Here is a 25277-nt window from a genome sequence, read left to right on the forward strand (position 1 = left end):
ATTTAATATTTTAAATACGAATCCCGCGATATTTCGCGAAATGAACATCAGATCGAAAAACTGTAAAATACACTTATTCGATACTTTTAAAAAATCTATCGAATGGCACCAAACACGACTCCCCAAGGAGGTGGGGTGGGGGGTTACTTTAAAATCTTAAATAGAAGCCCCCATTTTTTATTACAGATTTGGATTCCTTACGTAAAAATAAGTAACTTTTATTCGAAACATTTTTTCGAATTATGGATAGATGGCGTTATAATCGGAAAAAACGATTATTGGAAATGGAAAATTAAATTAAAAAATGGCAAGCGCCCACTAAAATGGAAAATTTTACTTAACTTTTTTTGGTTTTAGCACCTACTCTTCACAACCCAATAGGTCCCCATAACGCTCGAGTGACTGCACATTTAGCATACTTTGCTCCCCTACCATAATCTATTTGAATTTACTTTGTTATGATTTTATTATGGTTGTTTCATTTTGATATTTTACTTCTAAAGTTCAGTTTTTTGCTTTATTTCAAGCACCTACCTAACTACCTTCAATAAAATAAATTTAAAAAACATGATCCAAAATGGCTTAGGGCGCCAAAATCATTTTTGCACACAGGCGTCAGTAGCCCTTACGGGGGCCCTGAGGTAAATTTTAAAAATCATCAAAATTGATTTTTCGCATTTTTGCATAAAATTTGGTTTTTGAACATGTTCCACCAATTCTAGATAAAAATAAACTTCATGCTCGGATTTAGCGACCTCTAGAACATAAAAAATGACAAAAATTGGTTATTCACCCTAAGTTGATTTTCGTGGTCGGTATAACGTAATTTTAGGGGTTGCTGCCGCTCGCCTACTTGGAGGGGAAATTTTGCAACTTCCTTAACATATTTTTTTATACAGAGTGAGTACGTAATTTGGAATAAATTCAATATCTCAAATACTAATTGTTTTTTTTTAAATGCTCAGACACGTCGATTAGTATTTCAAAAAATTGTGTTTTTTGACATACAATAATAATGTATACAGGGCGTCCCAATTTAGAAATATGACGTCATCGTTGATTTTCTTAAATGGCAACACTGTCATTTTGATAGCTATTTTTGAGTGCACTTGAAAACTTCACCCTAACACTGAATACTAAGTCCATTGAAAGAGTAAGCAAATTTAAATACCTGGGAACGTGGCTCTTTGAAGCCTGGGTATCGGACAGGGAAGTAAAATGTCGCATTGAGCAAGCTCGAAAAGCTTTCGTAAAATTCAGGAAGGTACGGACCTGTTTAGAGTTCGATCTTCAACTAAGACTAAGGTTGATTAAGTGCTACGTATGGTCGGTGCTGCTATATGGCGTAGAGGGCTGGACACTCAAAACGAGGGATATAAACCAAGGGCGCCCCCAGGGAGGGGCCAGGTGGGGCCATCGCCCCCCCTGAGAATTTGGCGAAAGCGTGTAAAAAATATTTAGCTCTCTCTTACTTTATATTATAAAATAAATTCCATATTAATCATAATCGCTCACGAGATATGCCAGTTTAAATGTATTTTTTCTCAATCCCTTATCCCTTCTGACTGAGACGCATATGTTTGGATGGAACCGCATCGTTTTCGGTGCGCATGCCGCATGCACTGATGATGTCCGGTCTAGGCTTATCCAGTTGAGAAATTAAATAGGTGGGCTGAACGGCCGATCTGATACGTCTAGTAGTACGGTAGTGCTCACAATTTATATACTGTTATTCATAGAACTTATATTAACGTGTTAAAAGTGTTTTTTGTGCAACGTGTAAGTATTATATAATATACTTTATTTCTCACTTGACCTTAAATAAAATAGGCTTATTTTTACGAGGTAGTTATCTATTGTGTGTAAAGGTAAAAAATACTTTTTTATGAATTAAAATAACATCATTTGCGTCTATGAAGTACAATTACAATATTTATTTCAAAAATTGTGCTTGAAGTAATAACATTTTTTATAAGTACCCTTCCTACTTTAAGAAAATAAGTTATTCCTGTATCGCAGTTGAGATATTCAACTGTGCAAGGTAGGTATTTTAATCTACAAATTTTAATTAACTTAGATGAATTTTTTACTTCTCTAAAAGGTTTTAAAAATATTTTTCAATGCAACTAAATTATCCATTTGGTCTTATTCTGTCCATTTATCGGCCTACTCCCCGGTTAAATGCGTTAATTTATTTGACACCTAACACTTAGCTGATTGAATGCATCAATTTAATTAGCCTACTGTATTTGTAGAAAAATGGACATAAGGAAGTTCTTTAACAAGCCAAACAAGCGGCTGAAAATTGATGATGGATCTGACATACCGAACAGTACCGAAAACAGTAGTATAGTATGCAGTCAAAATGATTTAGCTGTAGCAGGGCCATCTAGCTTGGAGTCAGCTGTATCCGCCTCTCAAAGAGAAACTAACGTTGTAACGGCCACCGCATCGGATAATTTTGCGATTGTTGAAGACAGTTTAAATTTGGATGTTGGGAACTACCTTGATACTAATAAAATTTGTAGCTTGAACGATCGCTTGAAATTTACTTTGTTAACAAACCCAGGGAAGCCAGATAAATGTTACAATTTCAAGTATGATATTGACGATGGCAAACGACCATTTATCCATGAATGGTTAAATACGTACCCCTGGTTAGCTTATTCAAAAGAAGTTAAAGGTGGGTTATGCAAGTTGTGTGTACTGTTTAGGCCCCGCGTAACCCATGGTAGTTATCAAAGCGGCTTTATAAATCGCCCATTCACCAATTTCAGAAAGTTTCATGAAAATGCTAAATCGCATATGAACTCTGAATGGCACAGACAAGCATCTGAAAACTCCAGTAACTTTATATCTGTCATGAAAAATGAAAAGAAAAATGTTGAATGTCTTGCAAATTATGGTTTGGCCAAGCAAATTGAATCGAACAGAGCGAAACTAAAATCCATTGTTTCTTCAATTTTGTTTAGTGCACTACATGATTTACCATTAAGAGGTCATACCAATGAGGATGCTGTGTTCAATAACCTTTTACATTTTAGGAAAGAAGCTGGTGATTCTGTTTTAGAAGACCATCTGAAAAATGCGCCGAAAAATGCAATGTACATTTCCCATAGGACACAAAATGAGATCATTGATTTATGTGCAACGGTTTTAAGAGACGAGTTAGTTACAAAAATCAATGATAATGAAATATTTTCCATTTTAGCAGACGAAACAATGGACATTACTGGTACAGAGCAACTCTCTCTGGGCGTGAGATATTTTGATAAAAGTGAAAATTGCATCAGAGAAGACTTCCTTGATTTCACCCCATTAAAAAGTTTAGATGCTGAACATATAGCAAATGCTATTACTTTAACATTAACAAATTGGGGCTTGAACTTGGAAAATGCAGTTGGCCAAGGATATGATGGTGGTAGTACAATGGCTGGGGAAATAACTGGAGTACATAAAAGAATAACTGAGAAATACCCAAAAGCTCTATATTTTCATTGCGCCAGTCATCGGCTAAATTTAATAGTCAATAATTTAAATGACATACCACAAATCAGGAATACAACTGGCACAGTTAAAGAAGTTATAACATTTTTTCGGCAGAATGGCCAAAGAAGGGCAATAGTGGGAACTCTTCAAAAACTATGTGAAACCAGATGGACCGAAAAATATAAAGCAATTCGAAAGTTTAGTGAGCAGTTTGTTAGCATCGCTGAAGCACTTCAGACTCTATCGACTGAAGGTAACCGTGACACAAGGCAGAAAGCTTTCCAGCTTCATTGCGCAGTTACAAATACAGCATTTGTGATATGTCTACATGTGATTGCCAAATACTCTGCCAAGTTAGAAATCGTTACGCAAATGTTACAAGGTGTCAGTGTAGATATTTTGAAGATATCAAAACACATTCAGAATGTTACTGAGCTATTCAGTTCAGACCGACAAAATGGAGAAAAAGAGTTTGATAACATTATGGCAAATGTTGAAAAAACAGCAAACAAGCTTGGAATCGAGCTCACATGTCCTCGTGTTGCTGCGAGACAGGTTCACAGACGAAATCACTCTACCCAGACTATCAACGAATACTATAGAAAGTCCATTTTCTTGCCTTATTTGGATTCTTTGGTTCAATCGTTGAAAGATAGGTTTTCAGATAGAAACAAACCATCATTTGAAATTTTCAATCTGCACCCTAAAATCATGAAAGATCTTTCTAAGTAAGATTTTGAAAAGTCTATTAACAATATAAACAGCACGTATTGTGAATTATTAGACAACTTTAAGGAGCAATCAATTCTGTGGTTCGACCTTTGGAAAAACACGGAGATAGATGCCAAAGCCTTGGAAAAACTGAACTTAATAGAGGTTCTTGAGCATGAGCATGCCTGCTTTTTGCCGTCAGTAGCAAAAGCCATCCAAATAGCTCTTTGTCTGCCACCAACAACTTGCACCATCGAGCGATCATTCAGGTAACTAACTATAATTTTATTACGTTATATTCTTATCCATGTGTTTCAGTTCTTCTAAAACTTACATTACAATATAACAACCTCGATACTTTTTTACAGCACTCTCAAACGTGTGAAGACCTGGATAAGGAATACGATGTCGAACAATCGTTTAATTGGGCTATGCCTGTTATCTGTACACAGAAGAAAAATAAAAGAAAATAAAGAAAACTTCATGCAGAAAGTAATTGATTTATTTGCGATGGACACCAGAAGAATTCAATTATTATTTAAGTAACATTTTACTGACACTAACCGTGTTGCGTTTTAAACAGCAAAACAATTTTTCTTGTATTTTTTGTTTCAATACCCTTTGTCCCCCCTGAGGAAATATCCTGTGGGCGCCCTTGATATAAACAGATTAGAAGCTTTCGAAATGTGGCTTTATCGCCGTATGCCAAAGACACCATGGACAGCGAAAGCCACAAATGTATATGTCCTTAAAAGAATCAACCAGGAACGTCAACTTTTCGAAACCACCAATAAAAGGAAAACGGCGTATCTAGGTCACATCATGCGAAATGAAAAATACCAGTTCCTTCAACTTATAATCGAGGGTAAAATTGAAGGCAAGAGAGGAATGGGATGCAAGAAAATGTCCTGGTTCTGAAACATAAGGCAATGGACAGGGATTAACGACATACAATCTCTGATACATATTGCAAGAAACAGAGAGTTGATCGCTAAAAATGTGATCGCTAACATCCATTAGCGAATTTGCATGTGAAGAAGAAGATTTATTTCCCACTGATGTAGAGTCCATGTTTTACTTCTGTATGTAACAATTGGGCGAATAATTGGTTTTAACATAATAATAAGTTTTAATTAAGCTTGTCTTTTTAACAGCTTACATCTTAATACTGATGAAAAGGAGTATAATGCTCTATTCCAAGCAGCTATCCTTTCTGAGACCTTTTTTGTTATGTGGTTGTCATCTGTGATTACCGCCCCCTAGATATTTAAACTCTTTTACTAGGTACTTCGAAGTTATGGTCATTAATAGTTACGTTCTGCCTAACTCTTGGTCTGGGACTTTTGGTTACTAGCATGTATTTCGTCTTCTCTCCATTTATTAGAAGGTCCAGACTACCTGTTTCTTCCTCGAGTCCTGAAAACACCTCTCTCACGTCTCTTGTAGAATGAGCGACTGCACCTATATTATCAGCAAAGGCCAACAATATGCCCAGAGTTTTGATCCTCGATTCGCAAATCCTCCTGTTACCTCAGATGATATTTTACTTATTACACATTCTAAGACCAAATTGAATAGCAACAGTGATAAGGGGTCTCCTTGTCCAAGTCCTGATGTTACACTTATTCTTTTATATTTGTTGTCAGTATCTAATTTAAGACATTTTAAAATACAAAAATTAAAAATAATTCAGGAACATTTATTGAGAGCCACAAATAATCCTTCAAAGAGCCACATGTGGCTCGCGAGTCACAGTTTGGCCACTCCTGCAATATAAGAACAAAAAAAGGTGTATGAGCTAGAAGAAGAACTTAAAAAAATCTAATAGGACATTGTGGATCTTGCAGAAACAACAAACAATAAAACTGAACTCTGGCAACACTGTATACTGGAAAGGAAATGACGATAATAGTAACGCTGGGGTTGGAATTCGTCATTCGTAACAAGATAGTAAGACAAATATCGATAATGGAGGGTAATTCAAGACGTCGTCTATCCATCTTTTACAAGGCTCCTCTTGTTCTATTTCCTTGGAGCTTCCATCACTGGATTACGTTTAAAGCTCGATTGTCTGGTATTCTTTCTAAGTGAATATCTTCGCTCTGCTTTAGTTCATCCAGCTCATAGTTCATTTTAATTCTCCACGAACCATCGCTGCAATGGGTTGGTCGAAATGCCTTCCTTAATATTTTGTGCTCAAATATTTTATTCTCGGTTGATTTTCATCAGTGGTTGAGAGGGTCAACGTTTCACATCCATATCCATATGTGACCACTGGTCTAATTACTGTTTTGTAGATTCTAAATATCTAGAATTTAGTTAAGTATCTAAAAAATATAAAAAAATTATCAACTGCGAATATAGAAGTATTAATATTTGTATCCAAACAATGGACTATTAGTGTGGGGGGAGGTAGAAAATCCTAGTCTTCTCAATCGATGGGGTCACTTACAAATCACCGAGGCAGCTCATTTTAGTAGGTATTTCTCAAAACCATTAGAGGTCTCGAGGGCTCCAATCAGAGTTCTGCAGGTGATCCTCGTTATCCTCCTTATTATTTGAAAATTGGAGTAGATAAATAATAGTCTTCCAGATCGATGTAGTCATTTACAAATCATTGAGGGTTCATTTCAAGCTCATTTGAAGACGAATTACAGACTTCAAAAGTTTTTCAAAACCGTGTCTTTAGTACAGTAACTCAGGTTCAGCAGAACTTACTGTTGCTATTAGAAGGTTCTAAGTAGCTTTAATACAAGAGCACTGGGTTTACTAGGGCCAAGTAATAGCTATTTGTATAACAAGGGAGGAAAGTGCTACTTTTCCTCCCGAGAATGAAGTTTACTGCCCGACGCGTAGCGGAGGGCAGTAATCATTCGAGGGAGGAAAAGGCACTTTACTCCCATGTTATACATATGATTTTTCCACCTTCCTCAAATATCAATTAATTTTTTCATTTTTAAATAATTTTTTTATGTAACTAACTGACAAAATTTATTAGAGCACTAAAACTAACAAGTAGGTACAGTATAACTGTCAACTGTCAAATATAAGTCACATTATTAATGTAAACATTGTTAAATCAAAATAATAATTTACTGTTTTTACCATTCTGCAAAATACAGAGTAATAAACGTTAAAATGTATAGATACTTACGTAATAGATAATAGAATATTACATAGGGCGTCAATAAGTCATTTCATCAATGACATACCATGACGTCACTTTTACTTTTCCTCCGTAGGGAGGACAAGTACTTTCCCTCCCTAGGGAGGAAATACCATAAAAATTGTGCATCTAAGGAAAGAATTATATAAAACATTTTTGTAGTTTATGAAAAATCAGAGAGATTCATTTTTTCATAAATCTTCAAGTTTTAATAAAAAAAGAGATGGTAGGTGAAAAAAATTTTTTTTGTGGATGCTAAAATCAGTGTATTCAACTTAGAATAACAGAAATTGTCGATTTTATGGGTATAATGCTACGAATACCTTTTGTAGTGCTTGAAAAGACCTTTAAAACGAGAACTGTTAAATGCATTTTAAGGAAAAATGAGAAGTATATTTAACCCCTTATCTAAAAAGTTGGACGGGTTTAAAATGAATTGTTTTTGAAAAGAATAAGATCAAATTATAGATCGCAATTTTAAATTATCTTAAAAATCTTCTTTTTCTCCATGTAATTCGAAAGTGATAAGAGATACGTAAAAAATACCTTACAAAAATGTAGGTTTTCTTTTAGATAACAATTTTATTTTTCTTTCATTACTGTATCTCATTATCATTTTCGAGTTACATGGAGAAAAAGGAAAATTTTAAAAAATTTAAAAATGCTCTCTATAATTTGATCTTACTTATTTCAAAATCATAACATTTTAAACCCGTCCAACTTGTTGAACATAGAAATAACACTATAGTAAAAGGTATTGTAGAAGCAAAATGATACATTTAATTCTGGTGGATGAGGGGTTAAAATATATATACTTCCCATTTTATCTTAAAATAAATTAGTCATCCTTTTTTGTTGCACCATATCTCGCTTAGTTTGAATGTAATCGAAATTTAACAGTGCGGTCGTTTTAAAGGTCTTTTCAGGCAGTACTTACAAAAGATATTGATAGCAATATACCCTTAAAATCGACCATTTCTCTGTTATTAAGTTGAACACACCCATTTGAGCATGCACAAAAAAATTCTTTTCACCTACCATACCTCTTTTTATGTTATCACTAGAAAACTTATGAAGGAACGAATCTCTTTGATTTTTCATAAGCTACAAAAATGTTTTAAATAGTTTTTTTTGTTAGATGCATAATTTTTAAGGTATTCGCAAAAAACCGTCCGAAAATCCGACATTTTTCAATGAAAATGGCAAATTTTCAACCACGAATAACCCAAAAGAATTCAGTTTAAAAAAATTATAGAACACTGCTCTCGCCGCCTTTGCGGTGCTGCCGACGACGGCCCAATAATCCCTAAATTTACGACTTCTGTACTTTTTGAATGAATAGTGTTAAGAAGGGTTTATGCTCCACATCTGAGAGTACTGATGAAGAAATTGAAGAGTTTTACGAACAATTAGACGAAATCATAAAAAACCTAAAGAAACAAGACATAACCATGGTAATGGGAGATTTTAACTCCAAAATAGGAAAAGGCGAAGTCAGTGACGTAGTTGGCAAGTATGGGTTGGGAACAAGAAATGAACGAGGTGATCGACTAATACAGTTTTGCCAGGAGAAAAACTTAATTATCACTAATACTTGGTTTAAGTTACCATTAAGAAGATTGTACACTTGGAGGTCACCACAGGACAGGACCCCCGTAAGAACTACTGGCGCCTGTGTGCAAAAAAGGATTTTGGCACCCCTTAAGGCATTTTTATATTTTTTTTATTTATTTTTTTGAAGGTAGGTGGTAGGTGCTTTAAATAATGCAAAATAGGTACAAATAACACCATAGCAAACCTTAATTGAATAAGGTTTAAGGGGCTTTACTGAATAAATTCTGCTGGACCATCTTGTCACACTTAGAGGGTTTAAACTTAAACCAAAAACATTTTTTTCTCACCCCACCCACAACATCCCACCTTTTTGTAGATGACGAACCCAGAGTACAGCGATTCAAATTTTGCCCATTTAGACGGGACTGTATCGTCGCCGCCGTTAGCGAAATTATTCCGATTTGATTTTTTGCACAAACTTACTCAAAAAGAGGTCCCTTATAACAAATCCACTGGGTGCCAGGCGGTGCTGTGGTCGAAAAATTGTTTAAACATTTTTTTAACAAATTCACAAAAAAATTTTTTTCATTTCGAACAAATTTTTTTTAGATAACTTGTAGGCCTGGATCTCGCGTACCAAAAAAAAGTTGATTAATAGCAAGAAAAATTGTTAATAGCTTAACCGTGTCTAGTCGGACGAACTTTGATTTATGGGAACACTGGAACAAGGGAAGTTTTAATTGCGGAACAGGTTAAAAATTTGGAACGTCAGACTATGAAAACGTCCCATGTATTTTGTCGGACAGAACTTCCAATTGATTTGTTGCCCTTTCATTAAACTCTCATGCAAAAATCAGACTGCTATTTATCACCAACATAATTCCTGTCATTTAACATGTTCGACGTGTCGGACTTATTATAATGCCCAGTTGGTGATAAATACCAGTCTGATTTTTGCATGAGAATTTAATGAATGGGTAACCAATCAATTAGAGGTACTGTCCGACAAAATACATGTGACGTTTTTGTAGTCTGACGTTTCAAATTTTTAACCTGTTCTACATTTTAAACTTTCCCTGCTCCAGTGTTCCCATACATCAAAGTTTATCCGACTACACACTAGACACCGTTAAACTATTAACAAATTTTCAGCTTTAATCAACTTTTTTGGTACGCCCGATCCCTGTCTATTGGGTCATTCTGAGTAAAAAAGGTCCCTTGTCATTTTTCTCTAAAATTGATTGTTGTCGAGTTATACGCGATTTAAGATTTGGAAAATGCCGGAGAATGTCCAAAACTCAAACAATTCAGTCAGTTATATAGTTAAACTATTCAGTTTACAGCATCAAAAATAAACGAGTTATACTGAAAAAAAGTTGGCCCCTTTTTTTTTGTAAAAAAAAATCGTGAAAACGTCCCTCTATTTAGCACCCTAAATGAAATTAATCGTTTGGCTTTACCATCTATTTTAACTGTATGTGTATTGTTTATATGATCTGTAAGTTTGATTGGTTTGAAGTGCTTATTTTTGAAAACATTTGGTTTTATAGTAAAAAAAAAATTCTAAAATTTTTTGAAAAATTTCATTTTTTCAAAATAACTTAAAAAGTATTAGTGATAAGAAAAATCTTAAAGAGTAAAAAAATGTAGGTTTTGCTATTATAAATATGCTAGTTTCATTTTGTTTCTCCGTAAGACAAAAATTGGTTAAGATATGGCTGTTCTAAATTTGCATACACTCGTGATTAGTGACCCATTCAAGCTTTCTCTTATATTTGTCTTATACCCCTTTCAAAAATAAACTCTTTAAACCGGTGAGACTGACAGATCATATAAAAATAGATAGGTAAGTAAATTGTTTGTAAAGCGGTAGCGATTAATTTCATTTGGGGAGCTAAACACGGCGAGATTTTCATGATTTTTTACAAAAAAAAAAAGAGGACCAACTTTATTTTGAGCGTAACTTGCTTATTTTTAATGCTAAAATTTTTGTTAACAATTAAAAAAAAAGTTTTTTATAAACACTTTAAAAAAGTTTAAATGGGTTTTTCATGAAAAGTGCTTAATTCTTCGGTGATTTCACCTTGAAATATTCGATTTGGAATTAGACGAATAAGAACGTATTTTTCATGAGCTACAACTTTGTTTTTATTTGATTGATAGACTTTACTGATACACAATTTTTGAGTTTTCTATAAGCTACACTTTTGCTAAGGATATTTTTTTCGATAAAATATTTACTTTTTGAGTTATTTGCGAAAAACCGTCTGAAGACGTAGTTTTTTTGTCGAAAAATCAACATTTTCAATGGCAAATAACTCGAAAAGTATTGACTTAAGTAAAAAACTCTATAGAACAAAAGTTGCTTAAAATCACTCAATTTATCCATTTTCGGTGTTATCTTGAACTTATGTTTTTTCACCCCCGAGAAGGGGCGATTGCCACCCCCCAAGTAAAAGCAACCAACGGCACAATTTCAACTTTGAAGTGGAGGGTAAGTAGAACCTAAATCCAAATTTTCATGCAATTCGGAGTTGCCCCTGAAAATTACACGGTATCGCCGAATTTCCCGTTCATTTACTGGGCTAATAAGCGAACGATTATGTGGCGCTCAAATGATGAATCGACAAGATTTAAAAATCGCATACCTATCAAATAACTAATTAGACCGAGCTGTATCGTCTCCCCCGTTAGCGAAATTATTCCGATTCGATTTTTTGCATAATCTTACTAAAAAAAAGGTCCTTATAACACATCCACAAGGTGCCGGCGGTGCCGTGGTCGAAAAATTGTAAAAACAATTTTTTTTAACAAATTCACAAAAATAATTTTTTCACTTTGAACAATTTTTTAGATACTTTGGATCATTCTGAACAAAAAAGGTCTCTTGTTATTTTTCTTTAAAATTGATTGTTGTCGAGTTATATGGCCATTTTCGCATTTTCCAAATCTTAAATCGCGTATAACTCGACAACAATCACTTTTAGAGAAAAATGACAAGGGACCTTTTTTACTCAGAATGACCCAATAGACAGGGATCGGGCGTACCAAAAAAGTTGATTAAAGCTGAAAATTTGTTAATAGTTTAACGGTGTCTAGTGTGTAGTCGGATAAACTTTGATGTATGGGAACACTGGAGCAGGGAAAGTTTAAAATGTAGAACAGGTTAAAAATTTGAAACGTCAGACTACAAAAACGTCACATGTATTTTGTCGGACAGTACTTCTAATTGATTGGTTACCCATTCATTAAATTCTCATTCAAAAATCAGACCGGTATTTATCGCCAACTGGGCATTATAATAAGTCCGACACGTCGAACATGTTAAATGACAGGAATTATGTTGGTGATAAATAGCAGTCTGATTTTTGCATGAGAGTTTAATGAAAGGGCAACAAATCAATTGGAAGTTCTGTCCGACAAAATACATGGGACGTTTTCATAGTCTGACGTTCCAAATTTTTAACCTGTTCCGCAATTAAAACTTCCCTTGTTCCAGTGTTCCCATAAATCAAAGTTCGTCCGACTAGACACGGTTAAGCTATTAACAATTTTTCAGCTTGCTATTAATCAACTTTTTTTTGGTACGCGAGATCCAGGCCTACAAGTTATCTAAAAAAAATTTGTTCGAAATGAAAAAAATTTTTTTGTGAATTTGTTAAAAAAAATGTTTAAACAATTTTTCGACCACAGCACCGCCTGGCACCCAGTGGATTTGTTATAAGGGACCTCTTTTTGAGTAAGTTTGTGCAAAAAATCAAATCGGAATAATTTCGCTAACGGCGGCGACGATACAGTCCCGTCTAAATGGGCAAAATTTGAATCGCTGTACTCTGGGTTCGTCATCTACAAAAAGGTGGGATGTTGTGGGTGGGGTGAGAAAAAAATGTTTTTGGTTTAAGTTTAAACCCTCTAAGTGTGACAAGATGGTCCAGCAGAATTTATTCAGTAAAGCCCCTTAAACCTTATTCAATTAAGGTTTGCTATGGTGTTATTTGTACCTATTTTGCATTATTTAAAGCACCTACCACCTACCTTCAAAAAAATAAATAAAAAAAATATAAAAATGCCTTAAGGGGTGCCAAAATCCTTTTTTGCACTCAGGCGCCAGTAGTTCTTACGGGGGTCCTGTCCTGTGGTGACCTCCAAGTGTACAATCTTCTTAATGGTAACTTAAACCAAGTATTAGTGATAATTAAGTTTTTCTCCTGGCAAAACTGTATTAGTCGATCACCTCGTTCATTTCTTGTTCCCAACCCATACTTGCCAACTACGTCACTGACTTCGCCTTTTCCTATTTTGGAGTTAAAATCTCCCATTACCATGGTTATGTCTTGTTTCTTTAGGTTTTTTATGATTTCGTCTAATTGTTCGTAAAACTCTTCAATTTCTTCATCAGTACTCTCAGATGTGGAGCATAAACCCTTCTTAACACTATTCATTCAAAAAGTACAGAAGTCGTAAATTTAGGGATTATTGGGCCGTCGTCGGCAGCACCGCAAAGGCGGCGAGAGCAGTGTTCTATAATTTTTTTAAACTGAATTCTTTTGGGTTATTCGTGGTTGAAAATTTGCCATTTTCATTGAAAAATGTCGGATTTTCGGACGGTTTTTTGCGAATACCTTAAAAATTATGCATCTAACAAAAAAAAACTATTTAAAACATTTTTGTAGCTTATGAAAAATCAAAGAGATTCGTTCCTTCATAAGTTTTCTAGTGATAACATAAAAAGAGGTATGGTAGGTGAAAAGAATTTTTTTGTGCATGCTCAAATGGGTGTGTTCAACTTAATAACAGAGAAATGGTCGATTTTAAGGGTATATTGCTATCAATATCTTTTGTAAGTACTGCCTGAAAAGACCTTTAAAACGACCGCACTGTTAAATTTCGATTACATTCAAACTAAGCGAGATATGGTGCAACAAAAAAGGATGACTAATTTATTTTAAGATAAAATGGGAAGTATATATATTTTAACCCCTAATCCACCAGAATTAAATGTATCATTTTGCTTCTACAATACCTTTTACTATAGTGTTATTTCTATGTTCAACAAGTTGGACGGGTTTAAAATGTTATGATTTTGAAATAAGTAAGATCAAATTATAGAGAGCATTTTTAAATTTTTTAAAATTTTCCTTTTTCTCCATGTAACTCGAAAATGATAATGAGATACAGTAATGAAAGAAAAATAAAATTGTTATCTAAAAGAAAACCTACATTTTTGTAAGGTATTTTTTACGTATCTCTTATCACTTTCGAATTACATGGAGAAAAAGAAGATTTTTAAGATAATTTAAAATTGCGATCTATAATTTGATCTTATTCTTTTCAAAAACAATTCATTTTAAACCCGTCCAACTTTTTAGATAAGGGGTTAAATATACTTCTCATTTTTCCTTAAAATGCATTTAACAGTTCTCGTTTTAAAGGTCTTTTCAAGCACTACAAAAGGTATTCGTAGCATTATACCCATAAAATCGACAATTTCTGTTATTCTAAGTTGAATACACTGATTTTAGCATCCACAAAAAAAATTTTTTTCACCTACCATCTCTTTTTTTATTAAAACTTGAAGATTTATGAAAAAATGAATCTCTCTGATTTTTCATAAACTACAAAAATGTTTTATATAGTTTTTTCCTTAGATGCACAATTTTTATGGTATTTCCTCCCTAGGGAGGGAAAGTACTTGTCCTCCCTACGGAGGAAAAGTAAAAGTGACGTCATGGTATGTCATTGATGAAATGACTTATTGACGCCCTATGTAATATTCTATTATCTATTACGTAAGTATCTATACATTTTAACGTTTATTACTCTGTATTTTGCAGAATGGTAAAAACAGTAAATTATTATTTTGATTTAACAATGTTTACATTAATAATTTGACGTATATTTGACAGTTGACAGTTATACTGTACCTACTTGTTAGTTTTAGTGCTCTAATAAATTTTGTCAGTTAGTTACATAAATAAATTATTTAAAAATGAAAAAATTAATTGATATTTGAGGAAGGTGGAAAAATCATATGTATAACATGGGAGTAAAGTGCCTTTTCCTCCCTCGAATGATTACTGCCCTCCGCTACGCGTCGGGCAGTAAACTTCATTCTCGGGAGGAAAAGTAGCACTTTCCTCCCTTGTTATACAAATAGCTATTACTTGGCCCTAGTAAACCCAGTGCTCTTGTATTAAAGCTACTTAGAACCTTCTAATAGCAACAGTAAGTTCTGCTTAACCTAAGTTACTGTACTAAAGACACGGTTTTGAAAAACTTTTGAAGTCTGTAATTCGTCTTCAAATGAGCTTGAAATGAACCCTCAATGATTTGTAAATGACTACATCGATCTGGAAGACTATTATTTATCTACTCCAATTTTCAAATAATAAGGAGGATAACGAGGATCACCTGCAGAACTCTGATTGGAGCCTTCGGGACCTCTAATGGTTTTGAGAAATACCTACTAAAATGAGCTGCCTCGGTGATTTGTAAGTGACCCCATCGATTGAGAAGACTAGGATTTTCTACCTCCCCCCACACTAATAGTCCATTGTTTGGATACAAATATTAATACTTCTATATTCGCAGTTGATAATTTTTTTATATTTGTTAGATACTTAACTAAATTCTAGATATTTAGAATCTACGAAACAGTAATTAGACCAGTGGTCACATATGGATATGGATGTGAAACGTTGACCCTCTCAACCACTGATGAAAATCAACCGAGAATAAAATATTTGAGCACAAAATATTAAGGAAGGCATTTCGACCAACCCATTGCAGCGATGGTTCGTGGAGAATTAAAATGAACTATGAGCTGGATGAACTAAAGCAGAGCGAAGATATTCACTTAGAAAGAATACCAGACAATCGAGCTTTAAACGTAATCCAGTGATGGAAGCTCCAAGGAAATAGAACAAGAGGAGCCTTGTAAAAGATGGATAGACGACGTCTTGAATTACCCTCCATTATCGATATTTGTCTTACTATCTTGTTATGAATGACGAATTCCAACCCCAGCGTTACTATTATCGTCATTTCCTTTCCAGTATACAGTGTTGCCAGAGTTCAGTTTTATTGTTTGTTGTTTCTGCAAGATCCACAATGTCCCATTAGATTTTTTTAAGTTCTTCTTCTAGCTCATACACCTTTTTTTGTTCTTATATTGCAGGAGTGGCCAAACTGTGACTCGCGAGCCACATGTGGCTCTTTGAAGGATTATTTGTGGCTCTCAATAAATGTTCCTGAATTATTTTTAATTTTTGTATTTTAAAATGTCTTAAATTAGATACTGACAACAAATATAAAAGAATAAGTGTAACATCAGGACTTGGACAAGGAGACCCCTTATCACTGATGCTATTCAATTTGGTCTTAGAATGTGTAATAAGTAAAATATCATCTGAGGTAACAGGAGGATTTGCGAATCGAGGATCAAAACTCTGGGCATATTGTTGGCCTTTGCTGATAATATAGGTGCAGTCGCTCATTCTACAAGAGACGTAAGAGACGAAAAAGTATCAAGTTATAAATACTTGGGAACTTTAATAAACGAAACTGAAGACCAAAACAATGAAATAAAAAGACGTATCGAAATTGCCAGGGCCACCTTCATAAAGATGAGAAAATTCTTCTGCAACAGAGATATAAGCATCCCTTTACGATTAAGAATGCTAAGTGGCTACGTATTTAACACGCTATTATACGGTGTAGAGGCCTGGACTCTCAAACAGAACAACATAAAAAATATTGAAAGTTTCGAGATGTGGTGCTACCGTCGAATGCTGAAGATAAGTTGGGTTGAAAGAATCACAAATATTGAAGTAATACGAAGGATAGGAAGAGACCCAGAAATTTTATTAACGATAAAACGAAGAAAACTCGAGTATTTGGGTCACCTGATGAGAGGTCATAAATACGCATTACTTCAAAATATAATGCAAGGAAAAATAGAAGGAAAACGGAATCCAGGCCGTAGAAGAATGTCGTGGATGCGGAATTTGAGAGAGTGGTTTGGCTGCACCACTAATGAACTTTTTAGGTCAGCTATAAACAAAGTCAGGGTAGCCTTGATGATTTCCAATCTCCGATAGGAGTGGCACAAGAAGAAGAAGAAGACCTAGATACGCCGTTTTCCTTTTATTGGTGGTTTCGAAAAGTTGACGTTCCTGGTTGATTCTTTTAAGGACATATACATTTGTGGCTTTCGCTGTCCATGGTGTCTTTGGCATACGGCGATAAAGCCACATTTCGAAAGCTTCTAATCTGTTTATATCCCTCGTTTTGAGTGTCCAGCCCTCTACGCCATATAGCAGCACCGACCATACGTAGCACTTAATCAACCTTAGTCTTAGTTGAAGATCGAACTCTAAACAGGTCCGTACCTTCCTGAATTTTACGAAAGCTTTTCGAGCTTGCTCAACGCGACATTTTACTTCCCTGTCCGATACCCAGTCTTCAAAGAGCCACGTTCCCAGGTATTTAAATTTGCTTACTCTTTCAATGGACTTAGTATTCAGTGTTAGGGTGAAGTTTTCAAGTGCACTCATGATTTTGGAGATGATCATGAATTTGGTCTTTCTGGTAAAAATCTCTAATCCCATTGTCTTACTGTATTCTCCGATTATAGTGACAAGTTGTTGAAGATCGACTATGTTATCACAAATTAAATAAACAAGCTACTGGGAAAGAAATAAGCTGCTGGTATTTGAAAGCAAAGTTCTCAGAATGATATTTGGCTCTCAAAGAGATGAATTGACAGGAGAGTGGTACTGAAAACATCGGTAGACATATAAAAGCTAGGATTAGATGGACAGATCATGTAGTAGATCACAGGAAGACAGAGTGTTAAAGACAGTGTTTTTGAGAGACGATAGAAGATCAGTAGGCCGCCCCAGAAAAAGATGGAAGGATGACGAAGGATCAAAGTATGTATCTTGAATTAGTAAATACTGAAGTAGAATTATTTTCATATTTGAAGCAACAATGTGAACCATTTTATTTCACTTTAAAATTTGTAAAATCCAAACAGTGAGAGAAAAATTTAATATGTATCTTTTTTACACTTTTTAGATCATTGTTTAAATGCGGCTCGCGAAAAATTTCGAATTTTGAAAAATGGCTCAGACTATCAAGGAGCTTGGCCACCTCTGTATTGTCTGTACATACACTTTTAGTTTTGGCGTTTTTCCAGTCGCTATTTTGCCCTCCCCAGAATCCTGGTGTGAAATTGTTTTAAAGTTCGAATTTTTGTGTCTTTAGGGGGTTATTGGCATTTAAAACACCACGCTTGCCAGGCGGGTTGATGAGTTAGTTATCAGCCGTCCATTCTGGAATGGGCGCTGTTTGTAGGCGTCCACTCTAAATCAGACGCTACATTTAATTTTATACTAACCCTAAAATCGGGGCTCGCCACTTCCGCCATACAAACCGTACCAAAGATGTTCTTATCGCCGTGGATACCGTTTTGGTCTTCACAACTGAGTAGGTATATAAAGACTACTAAATACATGAACTTAATTGGAAACATTTTATTTATAAGATATATACCACTGTATAAAATTTTAAAAACATGTATAAGTAAGTACTGATCTTAAGTCGAAATATTTCAGGGAAATTCGGTTCTTATGTACATTAATACAAAATAAATAGAAAACTAAGAACTCGATCTTTGGTATCTTTTATAATAAATTTGCATTCAGTTTTATGGTTCCAATTCTACCCTCCGGAAGCATCCTTCGGGTAATGCATTAACTATGGCCTCAATGTTGTCAACATCAGCTTGCAATTTTTGTATGTCAATATGGTACTGTTCAATCAAATTGGATTGGTCGTCATGCTCTTTTTGTAGGTGGATCAACTTATCTTCAAGTTGGGATTCTTGAAGTTGTCTTTCTGTATCTTGAATGGCTTCTTCCAATCTATTAATTTCGGTATCGTCTATGTTGGGCGAATTTGTCAGTTCATTGATAATATTTTCCACGTTCTGAAGAAGTTCTTTAACTTTTTTAGAAGTTTCGTCGGTGTCTTTTCCAGCATTTCCCACCTACAACAAAAACAAAAAGTATGTACCTACCTAATTATTTTAAGAAGCCATAGGCCTACATGCTTAACAATTATAAAAAAATATATTTTGTATTACATTCCCCTAGCCTAAGTGAATATTTTTCCGCATCACTTAGTCTAATTGACGTATTATTTCAACTTAAAACTAGAATGTATAAAATGTATAGTTAATATTATTGGCATTTTTGTTGTATTTTGTAACTTCCTTTAGTCCTCTCCACTTATACACACATCGGAAAAGTCTAGGGGTATTTTTTAGAAAGAGACGTAATTTCTCATTTGTTTTTTTGATACTAGTCCTTTCGCCAGGGGGATACAACGGCCTCCTTAACTCAGATGGACTTACCCGAGTTTTTTATGTATTTTGACCCGTAGAACACGAATTTTTGGGGTAACCGTTGATCCGGATGTCGATAAGATTGTTATAAACAAAGAACTTGAGGAATCACATAACAGCGATTTTTCGCAACACAAAACATTTTTTTGTATTTTTTGGGTTATTCTAAGCAAAAAATGTTTTTACAAGTTTTTTCGTAGGATGCATAGTTTTCGACATAAACGCGGTTGAACTTTCAAAAAATCGAAAAATTGCAATTTTTGAACCCGAATAATTTTTGATTGAAAAATAAAATAGCAATTCTGCTTACCGTATTTGAAAGTTCAAGTCAAATTCTATCGGTTTTGATTATTTTCATTGCTAAAAATTAATTTTTTTATTGTTAAACAAAGCTATAAACACATAGTGTTTCCCATTTCTCATTTGAAATCGAACGAGTAGGCGCGCATATAGACAATTTCTACGTAGATTACGTACATACCTTAAAACGCATGCATTGGGCACGGGAAACACTATGTGTTTATAGCTTTGTTTAACAATAAAAAAATTAATTTTTAGCAATGAAAATAATCAAAACCGATAGAATTTGACTTGAACTTTTAAATGCAGTAAGCAGAATTGCTATTGTATTTTTTAATCAAAAGTAATTCGGGTTCAAAAATTGCACTTTTTCGATTTTTTGAAAGTTCATCCGCGTTTATCTCAAAAACTATGCATCCTACGAAAAAACTTGTAAGAACATTTTTTGCTTAGAATCACCTAAAAGAATACAAAAAAAAATGTTTTGTTTTGCGAAAAATCGTTGTTATGTAATTCCTCAAGTTCTTTGTTTATAACAATCTTATCGACATCCGGATCAACTGTTACCCAAAAAATTCGTGTTCTACGGGTCAAAATACATAAAAAAAAACTTGGGTAAGTCCATCTGAATTAAGGAGGCCCTTGTACCCCCCCCTGGCGACAGGACTATACATAATAATCGATTTGTGATGATTAGTGGTCTTTAATATAAAATAAAATTTCTTGAACTGTATAAAATGAGAAGCGTGCCTTAAAGTATAACTAAAAAAATAGGTCATTAAAAAATATGGTCGTAATAAAACAAAACAAAATTAATACAAAGTATGGAGTCCGCCCTAGTTTATTAAGGTTCTATTCTACAACTGTCGTCCATAGACAAAATGAGATTGTGGATATTCTGTCGAGATACGTTTGCCCATTCTTTGATCCGACGCTCTCGGAAACGAAACAGCGTGTCATGTTACCTATATGTGGAGTAATTCTTCGTTGAAGCATGTCCCATACATACTCTATGGAATTCGTACATGGGGTCGTGGGATTGTGCTGGCAAATATATACAATAAAATATATACTGGGTTGGGCTAAAGAATGGAACCAAGCAAATATCTTTGAAACGAAAAGAACAATCTTTTTGAAACTTTGCATGCAAGTACAGTGACGCAAAACGCATCTGTTGCTATACTTTTTGTTACTAGTTCACTTCCGGTTTCACCGGAAATACCCTTAACTTATTTATTTTAAATGGGACACCCTGTATATTTTTGCAGATTTTGAAGAAACTTATTATTTTTAATTCATACATACCAAATTTGGAAGAAAAAAATAGTTAAATAGTGTCTGTAGATAATTTTTTGTATTAAAAATAAACGAGTACTACCATCCATACTATAGACTAAAACTATTGTTGTATTTATTTGAATTTAGTATAGTAGGTAACTGTTACTGAACTAATTGACAGAAATAAGTTTTATTCAAAATGGTTCATTTAAGTGAAAGAGATCGCATTGAAATATTAATGATAATCGGTCATGGTGATCGTGTTAGAACTCATGACGAGGTGTGTAATATTTTTAATGAATTGCATCCTGAAAGAAATCCTATATCACGTTCAACGGTTACTAAAACATTGAAACGTTTTAATGCAGCTGGGATAGTCAAAAATTTGCCAAAAACTGGAAGACCACGGACTGCAACGAACGAAGTTATTAAACAAAATATTGCAATTGGGCCCTGATTCTAATTCATTTCGACAGTCGCAATTTCATTTCGACACCGCCATGACAGCCGCAGAGTATAGCGATTCTTATTCATTTCGATATTAGTTACAACTGGGGATATTAGCCCTATCATGTTGAGACTGCTCAGAATTTGGGTTGGCGCTCCGGTTTATTGGAATTTGTTGATAGTCTGGGAAAATTATCGAAAAAGTGCCATTTTTGGGAAAAATTATTTACCAGCTATTTTATTGCTAAAATCGAATCTTAAGATTGCGTATATTAGTAATATGGGGTATGACAAGTCCGCAGAAAGTGTGTTATTTTATTTATAAACAAATTAGCACTCCTAAATCTTCTTTTTTTTTCAATTAGTGGTCTGTAACTCCTAAAATTTTTCCTTTGAGCCAAAAACACTCAAATAAAAATTCACCGTAATTTAGTTCTGCACAAAGTTATTTTTTTTCGATTTCCTTCAACAAAAATTTTACTCAGAAAATCCGAGTTTTCCCAAAAAATCTGCAATTTTCAATTAAAATTTTAGGGAAGTACTTAATTATTTATCAATAATTAAATAATTGATGACATGAAAGATTTATTATAGTAGATTATACAGAGGGGCTAAATTATGGAATAAATTCATTTCTTTAAAACGGACGATTTTGGAGCAAAATCCCGAAAGAGGTCGATTTTTATTTTTAAATTACAATTATTTGGCATATATTTCATACTAGTGACGTCATCCATCTGAGCGTGATGACGTAATCGATAATTTTGTTAATTGGAATAGGGGTCGTGTGGTAGGTCATTTGAAAGGGCGTTCAATTCTCTATTCAGTAATATAAACATTAATATCATTAGGTATTTATACAGGGTTGCCAAAAAATAATTTTTAAATTAAATTAATTGGCGCAAAAAGAAGAATGTATGTAATTTATTTAACTCAAAATACATTGTACTGCTGGCAGAAAATAGAAAAAAAGGTTTATTTCACAAATAAACGTTTCTTTTCGCTTAAATTAAATCACAAACAGCCTCCCTCCTACCTATTGGCAGTTTGAACATTTAATTTAAGCTAAAAGCAATGTTTATTTGCAAAATAAGCATTTTTTTCTATTTTCTGACATCAATAGAATGTATTTTGAGTTAAATAAATTACATGCATTGTTCTTCTTGCGTCAATTAATTTAATTCAAAAATTTTTTTGGCCTCCCTGTATAAATAATGATATTAATGTTTATAATAGGGCTTTTCATCGATTGTCATTTGTTTCGAGCTCCTGTCATATGTTGAATAATCTGTGTATAATATTAATATTTACGGATTATACGAAATATGACAGAAGCTCGAAATAAATGACTGTGAATGAAAAGCCCTATACTGAATAGAGAATTGAACGCCTTTGTAAATGAGCTACAACACGAAGCCCTATTCCTATTTAAAAAATAATCGATTACGTCATCACGCTCGGATGGATGACGTCACTAGTTTGAAATATATGCCAAAAAAATTTAATTTAAAAATAAAAATCGACCTGTTTCGGGATTTTTCTCTAAAATCGTCCATTTTAGAGAAAATGAATTTATTCCATAATTTAGCCCCTCTCCTGTATATCAGGAGACCGGCGACAATCTAACCAATAGTTTAGCAATAATTAAAATGTTAATTAAAAAAATTCGGTCGAAATAATAACCAGAAAGATTATGATACACCAGAATAACTATAATTTTCGTATAAAAAAGCACTATACCTATTCAACGTACCTTACAGGATTGAAATTGGACCATTTGAGCGGTCTCAGGAATGTTATAAAGAAACATTTTTTTTTTGGCTTATAAGCAAATAGAACCCCTCAGAAAATATTAGATTAAATTAAATTAAGTTAACGCTGTTGAAAAGGGCACGGCTTCTGTGCCCTTTTCGAAGAAAAAAAATTGAATTGCGAGGAGTGATTCCAGGTATAACCGGTCAAATTTGACCGGCATTTGCGACAGAGTTATAAACAACAGGATTTTAATCTTTGAACCATTAGATACCTTTCAATTCCGGTCCTCTTTGTACATACAAATTTTCATACCTTCAAGACACTCATAACAAAAAAGATTTATGTCACTGTCACCAAATTATTTAATTATTGATAAATAATTACTTCTCTCAAATTTTAGTTGAAAATTAAAAATTTTGTTTGGAAAACCCGAATTTTCCGAGGAAAATTTCCGTCGAAGGAAATTGGAATAAATTATCAATGTGCAGAATTAAATTACTGTCAATTTTTATGCGAGTATTTTGGTTTAAAGTTAAAATTTTCGGAGTTATAGAGCAATAATTAAAAAAAATATTTCGGAGCGCTAATTTGTTTATAAACAAAATAGCACACTCTCTGTGGACTTTGCACAGCTATATTACTAATATAGGAAATCTTAAGATTTGATTTCAGCATGTCCAGCAATAAAATAGCTGGTAATTAATTTTCCTTGTTTTTTACTAATTTTCCCAGATTATTACCTAACATCTTTTATTGAGTTAATGATTCATGTTGTGGACATTCTCAATTATTATATTTCTAATTTAATACTATTCTATCTAATTCCTCAAGACAAGCAAATTTCAATTAAACCCAGCCATATTAATACCTTTTGCTTTAGTTTTCCTTGCAAGAAATAAACAAAACACATCTAAACTAAACCTAACCTCGCTTTTGGCCATTCATTCATCTCCGTGTCAAATAATTTCGACATCGAAATTTTTAATATCAACCACTTTTTTGGAGTCGCTATTAATTTCGATAGTCGCTATTTCGTGACGTCATTTCGTTAGTTCAACTAAAATCCACAAGGCTCGCACAGTCGCATTTCGACGTCGCCATATTGAAAGCGACTTGTTTAGTGTCGAAATTTGATTTAGAATCAGGGCCTTGATTTAGAGAAATCACCTCAAACTTACACAACAAAGGCTATAGCGGGATAAGATGGTCAAAAATGCCCCAGCACCGATCAGCGCGCCGCTACTTATGTTTTCGATAAAGGATATAAAATTATGTCCTCATGCAAATTTTTAGCTTTCCAGATGTCCTAGAACCTCTTAAATTGAGAAAAGAAGAATTTTTAGGTTTTATTTTTTTTTGTGAACGCAATTTTAATTTAAAAAATCTGAAAAAATTCATGAGGATGTATATTTTGAATACAAAACAGCTTGAATTTTTTTTCAGATTTTTGTAATAAAAAATGAGCCCAGGAAAATTTTTTGAAATTTTCAAAAAAATCTTAGTTTATGTAAATATGATTTGGCCAACTTTTAAATAATATTTTTTTGTGTGTTTATTGTCGTTCTTTTGAATGGCAGAGGCAGATTTTTTAATATCTGTGCAGAAAGATCGAAAAAATTGAAAAAACCGTTTTTGGCTGTCTTGAGAGGCATCTCGGGACAGCCGATTTTAGGATTTAGGATCCTGACTAGAACAACTGAAAAAAACACTAAAAGAGTGAATTTTGTCATAAAATTTGATATGTGGGCTTATAATAATATTTGGAACAGCTTTTCCAAATAATTTTTTTAAATATCTCTAACGCGAAACAAATTGAATCGCATATCGAAAATTCACCTGGTTTGTGGATTCGCAGTAGACCGCGTTTCAAAATTTAAATTTCAGTTGACTATTTTAAAGATTGTGAACCGTCAACCTTTATGACTGCCAAATTTCAAATCTGTATATATTTTGATAGCCGAAATATAGGTGTCTTCATCTTAAATGCGACACACTGTATATTATTATCAATTTGATAATTTATTGCAACTGATATAGTCGTATTTTTTATACCTATATTCAAAATATACATTTAAAATACTGACTAATTCACTAATTTTATCATAGAAAGTTCAAATTGATTGCATTGAAGTATTGAACCACTTAATGTGTAATAATATAATATATACA

General features: G+C 33.7%; 2 protein-coding genes across 2 annotated transcripts in view; one reads left to right on the forward strand and one right to left on the reverse strand.

Annotated features, from left to right (window-relative positions):
* The first annotated feature begins 2852 nt into the window (after window positions 1-2852).
* Window positions 2853-4802, forward strand: LOC126890351 (52 kDa repressor of the inhibitor of the protein kinase-like). The gene is made up of 2 exons (XM_050659221.1): window positions 2853-4469; window positions 4569-4802. The coding sequence occupies exon 1, from the start codon at window positions 2863-2865 to the stop codon at window positions 4219-4221; it is 1359 nt and encodes a 452-aa protein (XP_050515178.1). The 5' UTR covers window positions 2853-2862; the 3' UTR covers window positions 4222-4469; window positions 4569-4802.
* Window positions 4803-18441: 13639 nt separating this feature from the next.
* The window catches only part of LOC126890352 (laminin subunit gamma-1-like), a 255953-nt gene continuing 249117 nt past the window's right edge, over window positions 18442-25277 (reverse strand). The window contains exon 14 of the mRNA XM_050659222.1: window positions 18442-18971. Coding sequence (XP_050515179.1) covers window positions 18630-18971 — 342 coding nt within the window. The 3' untranslated portion in view covers window positions 18442-18629. The remainder of the gene's footprint in view (window positions 18972-25277) is intronic.

Source organism: Diabrotica virgifera, chromosome 8, assembly GCF_917563875.1.
Source record: "Diabrotica virgifera virgifera chromosome 8, PGI_DIABVI_V3a".
NCBI lineage: Eukaryota > Metazoa > Arthropoda > Insecta > Coleoptera > Chrysomelidae > Diabrotica > Diabrotica virgifera.

What these genes read in the sequence shown, in the direction of transcription:
- LOC126890351 (XM_050659221.1), top strand. Translation starts at nt 2,863, where the DNA reads ATGAAAAATGAAAAGAAAAATGTTGAATGTCTTGCAAATTATGGTTTG.